At 34.0% G+C, this 8,081-nt stretch overlaps 1 protein-coding gene across 1 annotated transcript; it reads left to right on the top strand.

Annotated features, from left to right (window-relative positions):
* Positions 1–4,500: 4,500 nt before the first annotated feature.
* Positions 4,501–8,062, top strand: LOC140863526 (PHD finger protein At1g33420). The gene is made up of 5 exons (XM_073267009.1): positions 4,501–5,051; positions 5,636–5,762; positions 6,053–6,268; positions 6,371–6,988; positions 7,094–8,062. The coding sequence occupies exons 1-5, from the start codon at positions 4,721–4,723 to the stop codon at positions 7,914–7,916; spliced, it is 2,115 nt and encodes a 704-aa protein (XP_073123110.1). The 5' UTR covers positions 4,501–4,720; the 3' UTR covers positions 7,917–8,062.
* Positions 8,063–8,081: the final 19 nt, after the last annotated feature.

Raw genomic sequence — 8,081 nt, 5'->3', positions numbered from 1 at the left:
TTTTGCCTTGATTGGTGTCTGTCTGCTGGTGATGTTTTTTCTTCTTTTTTTTTTAACAAATTTTTTTTGAAACAATAATGTTATGTTTTTCATCTTGGTTCGAGCAAATCAAACCCTTTAAGCTTTTCTTTTAAAATCAAAATTAGTTGAACCCGATATCGGTTTACAGTGAATACTCTTCACTCTTCGGTTTTTCTTTTCTTGGATAGCATTATAGCAATGGAATGGATTCCTCGGAAATACTTCTGGCAAGGTGGACAAATTTTCGAAGTATTCTCGTTCATTTTCTACGAAATTCCAATTAAGTCAAAGGGAAATATAGGAATTTCACCCGAGGATATTAATAACTAAATTAACTATTTTTCAAAAAATAAAACTAAATTAACTATTAGTCTTTAGGGACAAGTTTTTATAATTTTGGATGATGACTGTTAACATAGTTAAGCAAGGTTTATTAAATTGCTGAATTAGGTGAATGCACGGTTTTTTGTGTTTTCATATGAAAATTATGAGTTATTTAAAGATTTGTTTTTGTTGAATAATTTTAAATCCACGGTTTTAATATATTTTAGTTATATAGTTATTTATATTAGTTCTGATTAAAATAAATTTTAAATTCACCACCTATCCATTTTTTGTAATAATTATAATGGTTTCGAATTCATCTAACGATGGCGTAATTTAAAACTCATTGTTCAAAATCGTTGTTGATCAAATACATTCATCCAAATCAAATAATTATGTACGAACACAACTACACAAGTACACAACCTGAACATTTTTATATTGTGGTGTAAGTACATTTTTCAAAAGAGTTAAATACATTTCGCACGAATTATTGATAGATTGATATATAAACTATTGTACTTGACGTAATTAATATATATGATCCACCTAAAAATTCAATTTATCCATAACTTTAATCTGTTTTCAATTCCAATTACGGTTATCAAATTCAATTGGGTACAATTTTTTATCATTATTATTCCCAAACTCTCGATAAATCGACAAATTTATATATAGATTGTTGTAAATGATTAATTAGCAAGTGAGCTAAAAGTCAATTTTTATATATTTATATTGTTTGTAAAGTGTAAGTCCAATTACTGTCAATAAACTTAATTAGGTACACATTTAAAAAAAAATATTATATCAATTTAAATTATATAATGATAAATAATATCTTATTTTTTTGTATTAAACTAGAACTACTAATCAATAAAAATATATCTCAATAGATAAATTATATGATAAAATGTTTGCAAATATTTGTAAATATATTTGATAAAAATAAAATAAAATAAATATTTTCCATTGGAGCCTGAATGTACTGCCTGCCTTCGTATGGTCAGAGCATGCCCAATCACCAACTCACCATTTTTCATATTTGAATAATTTTAGTGTGGAATAATTCATTAAAATTCTGTTTAATTTCAACCGAGTCTTGATTATATCATTAAAATTTTCCGAAGCCATTTATGTTCCTCTGATTTTACAAATTGTCCCAAATTAGTCATTTATGTTGTTTTACAAATTGTCCCAAATTCATCCTCATCGTCAACGCTACATTTTGTGTTTAACAAAATCTATCATGTGAGATGCGCGTGAGCATCTTGGTCGCCCAACTTAAAAACCCGCTGCTCTATTCTATCAACCATAATTTCTAAATCATCCAATTCGTTGAATCTTTACTCCTGAAATTCTCTCTGGGCCATCGATTTTCCACTTTCTCCGATTACGGTGGCACCGTGAACAAACACCGGTAAGTGATTTATTGATGCGCTTTGATATTTTTTCATTTGATTCGTTTAATGCATCACACTGTGCTTCTTCGCCTAATTCAGTCCTACTGATTCTCTCATAGCTGCCGACTTTGCCGCCATCACGGGCAGCGGAGCACAAATTGGCAAGTGTCGAATGTATTTCTTATTTTGCGAACCAAATTTGACGGGGTTTTTTTTTAACATTATATTTTTTATTTTGTTTGAAGAATTCTTATTTGTATTATCCTCCCTTCAATTCGGTTCTTTAATCATTTTTTTCTCTGACTGACTGATTGAAATATTTTTATTGTAAAATTAGGGATCTAATCGAACCGAGTCAAGTAGAATTTTTGAAAGTTTGGGCTTAGTTCGTTTATAATCTAGCCGGGCTCGATATTTTTAACAAACATATTCAAGGCTCACGATCTTGTGTGAACTTTTATGAAACCTAAACTTAATAAATAAAAATTATATATTTAAATACCTATTAGATTTATTAAAAACTACATTTGATACTAAGAGAAAATTATGATATTTTTATTAAAATTTTTAATTTTATTATAATAATAATTATATATATATATATATATATATATATATTTGTGATAAGTAAAAGTAAAATCAATGAATCAAATATCAAAATTGTTATTTTTTCATCTAAGAAATGATTTATGAGCCTACTAACGAATATGTTTACGAGCTAACGAGTCGAATATTATAAAGTTTGAGTTTTGTTCATTTATCTTAACGAAGCTCGTTAAACGAGCTCAAATGAGCTTTTATCGAATCGAGTTTCAAATAGCTCACGAGCACCTTAGTTCATTTACATCTCTATGTAAAACTAGTAAATGTTTTGTTATTTGTTTATGAAAACACATTTTGGAATTTTTTATTTTTATATTAAACAGTAAAGATAAATTCTACATCGAGTTTTATTGGTTAGACGAAATAAATGTTTTTTGCAATTACATGAGTAATGATTCAACGAATTGGATGATTTGGGATTTATGGTTGATAGAACGCATCAACGGGTTTTTAAGTTGGGGCAAGATGTTCACGCGCATCATGATAGATTTTGTGACACACAACAACCGAGTTTTACTACGGGGATTGATTTAGCATAATTTATAAAACACAAGGGACATAAATGGGCCTGAAAAAACTTTAAAAACATAATCGATACTAAATTTAATTACAATAATATTTTAATGAATTATATCATTTTATTGCCGAAAAGTTTATACATTTGTGGTTGTTTAATTTATATTTTAATTTAAAATAGTAATCTATTTATATGAAAATTGACATGCATAAATAATTTATATTATATCTATATATACATTAAAATTCTATTTATTTTTTGTATTAAAAAATAAATATGAAAGATGATAATTATAAGTGATTACAAATAAATTTATTTAAATATGATCTAGAGGCATTCACATTTTTGTCTATTTATTAAAATGACTACTACAAGAGATTGATGCATTTTTTATTATTATTATTATTATTATTATTATTATTATTATTATTATATATATATAATAAGATATTAATATAATTATTTTTAAAATCCTTTGTCAATAGGTTTTAGAGTGTCAATGATTTTTTTACTAAATTATAATATAGATTGAAAAAATTATAAAATTTTATCAATTAACTAAATATTTATATTTTTATAATTAGAGTTTTGAACTCAATATCTCGTTTTTATCAGAACGTTGATGCCAATAGGCTTAAAAAACCTATGAAATCAAATAACATAGTTGGATGTGGGAACAAAGCAAATATTCAGAAGCTAGATACGATTTTTAAAAGAATTTTTTTTCATCTATTGAATTAATTAAACTCTTTTAAATTTCAGTTTAATCAAATGCAGTATGATCAATGTCTGATAACATGATATCATAAACTCTAGATACAAACTAATATTGCCTACATTAATTTCAGTCAAATAAAAATTTAAATTCAATCTAATTATAAAACTAATCTAGATTTGTAAAGAAAACAAATATATCCCGTATCCTTCTAACTAACAAATAATAATAATAATAATACAATAGATATCGATAATATTATCGGTAGTATATTAATATCTGTGAAAGGAACGTATGAGTGAGGTGTCCCTTCCGTACGACGTAATAGATCAATCCAACTAAGCTTACTATTTTCCTTTTTATTTATGGATATAAATATCCAAAATAATTGGAAGATGAAAATACTATGTAGCCCATACTTTGACAGCTGGCATTGCCATTGAATGTTTCAATTTGGTCTGACACCAAATTCGGATGCAATTTCTCCCCAATCTTTCCAAATATTCAAATACCAGAGGCCCATTTTCGACAAATCATATTCCCACCTATACTTCTCAATAATTCCTATTAAATCAATTATTGCCTTTCTTCTTTCTTCCACATTTATCAAAGATGTTAAAAAATATATAATAATGCCTTTTTTAATTATGTGGATTAAAAATTCTGTCACGGTCCGTCGAACAATAAAAGATACAATCGATCCGATTTTAGTTATTTTTTTAAAAAAAAAGAATCATAAAAGTCTGTTTATATTATATTATATTATATATATGTCAATAAATATATTTTGTATATTTGTATTTCTATTATTATTCTTATTATTATTATTAAACCGACTTTAATTATCACGAGAATCGAGGGGAAAAGAAAAAGAAAATTATACAAAAGGACAGAAAAGCCCTGAAACTTCTCATCTTCCCTCCCAAACACCCTCGGTTTCCACCTACCGCCCCCAATCCCCCCCTCCATATTTTTCTGTACGCTTCTTTTTTCTTTTTTTCCCCAATTTATTTCTCTTGATTTATTCTTGATTTTAATCTCACGCTCTCCAAATCCGGCCGTCCGATCTGATAAGACCCAGATCCGAGACTTTGGTGCGAGGAATCGTGACTCACGCGCCGAGATCTGACCGGAGAAAGCATGGTGGTGAACGGGAGGCCGATGAAGAGGGCGGTTAAGAGGAGGGTGACGGCTGACCTCAGCGATTTTTTAACCTTCCCGACCGCCGCCGAGAGAGCCTCGCCGGCGTACGGCGCTCCCTTCAGGGCTGCGGTCAGGGAGCTGCTGACGAAGCACGCGCTCCTGCCGCCCCCTTCATCTCTCTTTCCCCACATTCTGACGTGGCAGGTCCTCTTCCGCGTGGGAGACCTCGTCGCCGACGACGGAGGACCGGCCGTCGTCCGCCTCGACGTCGTGGAGGAGGACGTCGCCAGATCCAGATCCGTGTACTGCGACCAGTGCCGTGTTGTGGGTGAGTCTCCACACGGATTCGAAATTTCTCGATTTCTCAGTATAGTAACTATTAATTATTCTATAATTTAATTTCCCAGATAATTTAACAGAAAATGCATAATTGTTAGTATCTAATTTCAAAATAATGAGACAAAAATATGCAATAACAAATTATTGATATATTTTTAACTAAACAGTAACAATAATAATAATGTGTTATATATATAATTAATTAATTAATAAAAGAATGTTGTAGTTATTTTTTATTTTTGTTATTTATGAAATGAGATATGAAGATTGAAGTAGAAGGTTAAGAAATTGCCTTTCTGGGGCCCAATCATGTTCTTGTACGTGGATTGACCCTTTTACCCTCCTAAATTTAAGAGGCATGTGACCTGACTAGTGGGTTTGGAGGAGGTTATAGGGGTCTTTTCACAGGCTGTCGCATCCGTTGGATGATAACATGAATAGCTTGTCTTCCACGCCTACTCAACTATGTCCAATCTTTGACTTTTTGTTTTCATCACGACAATGACTAAATATAATATTGCATATATATTATTTTATATAATAGTAATAATGATTTTTTGTTTTTAAATTCAGGATGGAGCACTAACCCAGTAAGTGCAAAGCGATACCATTTCATAATTAAAGCAGATGGGAATTCGATCGCTGGCTATAATAAGACGTGTGCCGGCTGCGGGGATGCTCTTCTTATGACAGATTCAAGGTTGAAACCCTGCCCGTTTCGATGTTGCCGACAATTCTTGGAAACATAGTTCTTGTGAAAACTGCTTTATCATAATTAATTCGAATGGGTTTTTGGAGTTTGTTTTTCTAATAATATGACCCTCGTGGAGTTGGTTTATAATCTTGATTACTCCCATGATGTGGATATTGTAGGTTTTATTTTTAGATACAATGATTTGGTTTCGATTATTGGGTGATGTTTCTTGCCATCATTGTGTTTATTGTGGTCATTCGGGATATTGATTTGGTCCTGGGTTATTCTTCCTTCAGGTGTAAGTCGTGCAGCCATGTAATGACTACTGAAGATGTTGAAGACTGGATGTATCACCAGTTGGAGAATACCTCGCATCTGTTACATGGTGTCATTCATGCAAACGGCTACGGGCATCTACTTAGAGTCAATGGTAGAGAAGGTGGCTCCAGGGTGCTTTCAGGCCGTCGTATAATGAATTTTTGGGATCGGCTCTGCGGGATGTTGGGTGTAAGGTTTGAATACCCACCTTTCATCAATCTTTATTAAAACAGCATTTTGAAAATTGTTTTGGTACGACATTTGTAACTTGGTTTCCCTCTTGGATGGACAAGCAGAAAAGTGAGTGTGATGGACGTGTCGAAGAAGCATGGATTAGACTTCCGGCTGCTTCACGCTGTAGTCAAAGGCCATCCATGGTATGGAGATTGGGGCTATCAGTTTGGTGCTGGTAGCTTTTCGCTGACTATGGATGACTATAAATTGGCTGTTGGCCACCTTTCATTTTTGCCTCTATCCTTGTTTCAATCTCAAGGACGCAAACCTCGAACACGGCTGCAGGATTTGATTGCATTTTATCAGTCAATTTCAGAGCTGGAGCTTGTAAATATTAGAGATCTCTTCTGTTTTTTGATTAGCTTGATCCATGATGGCAATCATCCTCTTCATAAAGCCGACGATTTTCCTTGCAAGAAGCCCAAAACTATAGACTCTAGGGCTCTATGTTCATGGACTATTGTTGACATTAGGCGTGTAGAAGAAACCATGTTCAAAGTGTTGCGTGCTGTTACTCCATCAACTTGGGTGAGTTGGCGGGCTCTTAGAGGCGCTGTTTGCAAAGTGGGCAGTCCAGAGCTTTTGGATTACTGCCTTAAAGAGCTCAAGGGAAAACAGGCCGCTCCAGGCATGGTTGTCAATGCCCGGAATATCGGTAGTTCTGGTGTCATGGAATACAGGTTAGCATTCTTCATTTTCAGTTTTTTCCCTGTTCTGGTATTGTTGTGGGTGCTGTATATGGGTTTGGCAAATGAGGATCAACTCACCCTCTTTATTTGATTCAGGCTGGAGCCAGGAGCCCCGCCCGTTCTTGACGACAACACAGCCTTGGGCGGCTACCGAATTGCTAACCAACCCTCGAAAGAATGTCTTTTGCGGGATCTCAAGTATTTTTACGAGTGTGTGCTGCACCCTGAAACAATGGTGACTCATTTGCCTCCAGCTCGAAGAATCCTTGCATGCGCATCAGCTACAAAGATTCTCGACTGCAAGCAGTTTGTGAAAGATTATATACCAGAGGGTGTCCTATCTGTTCATAAACCAAATACAATCATGATTTTATGTGAGGTGGACCTCATTGAAGAAACCGAGGAACAGAACCCCAATCCTCCACCCGAATTACTACTACTCTCTTCTGATGCCACCATTGCTGACCTCAAGCTAGAAGCAACCAGAGCCTTCCAAGATGTATATTTGATGTTCAGAAGGTTCCAGGCTGATGAACTTGTCGGGTATGGTGGTGTTGATGAATCCACCCAAATCAAGCTATTGCTAGGATCTACTCAGTTTGTACGGATTCGAGGGCATTTCCATGGCAAAAGCGGGTTGAATAGGTTCAGGACAGAAAAGGGTGTTGAAAGATGGACGGTGGACTGCTTTTGTGGTGCTAAAGATGACGATGGGGAGAGAATGTTAGCATGTGATGTATGTGGAGTGTGGAAGCACACCAGATGTTCAGGGATTCCAGACTCAGATTGCGTTCCCGCCAAGTTCTATTGTCACAGATGCAGACTTTTAGCCGGAACTTACAGAACAAACGGATGCCAGGGCCAATTGAAGGAGGTGGTGGATGATGTTGCGTTCAAGACAGTTTGGGATAAGCTTTAACAGACACTGGAGTTTTGTGACTTGTAAATTTATGGTTCTTTTATTCCTTTACTCGTGGTCTGGTGAAAATTTGTACATACGGAAAGAACAGGGCCTTGAGTAAGAGAACACTAGGTGAATGTTGGCTTTTCCCCGTGACATTATTCCCCCCCACTCATGATTTTG

Source organism: Henckelia pumila, chromosome 4 (genome assembly GCF_033568475.1).
Source record: "Henckelia pumila isolate YLH828 chromosome 4, ASM3356847v2, whole genome shotgun sequence".
In the NCBI taxonomy this organism is placed as follows: domain Eukaryota; kingdom Viridiplantae; phylum Streptophyta; class Magnoliopsida; order Lamiales; family Gesneriaceae; genus Henckelia; species Henckelia pumila.
Note: the sequence above shows the minus strand (reverse complement) of the source record. Positions and strands in the feature narration are given on the sequence as shown.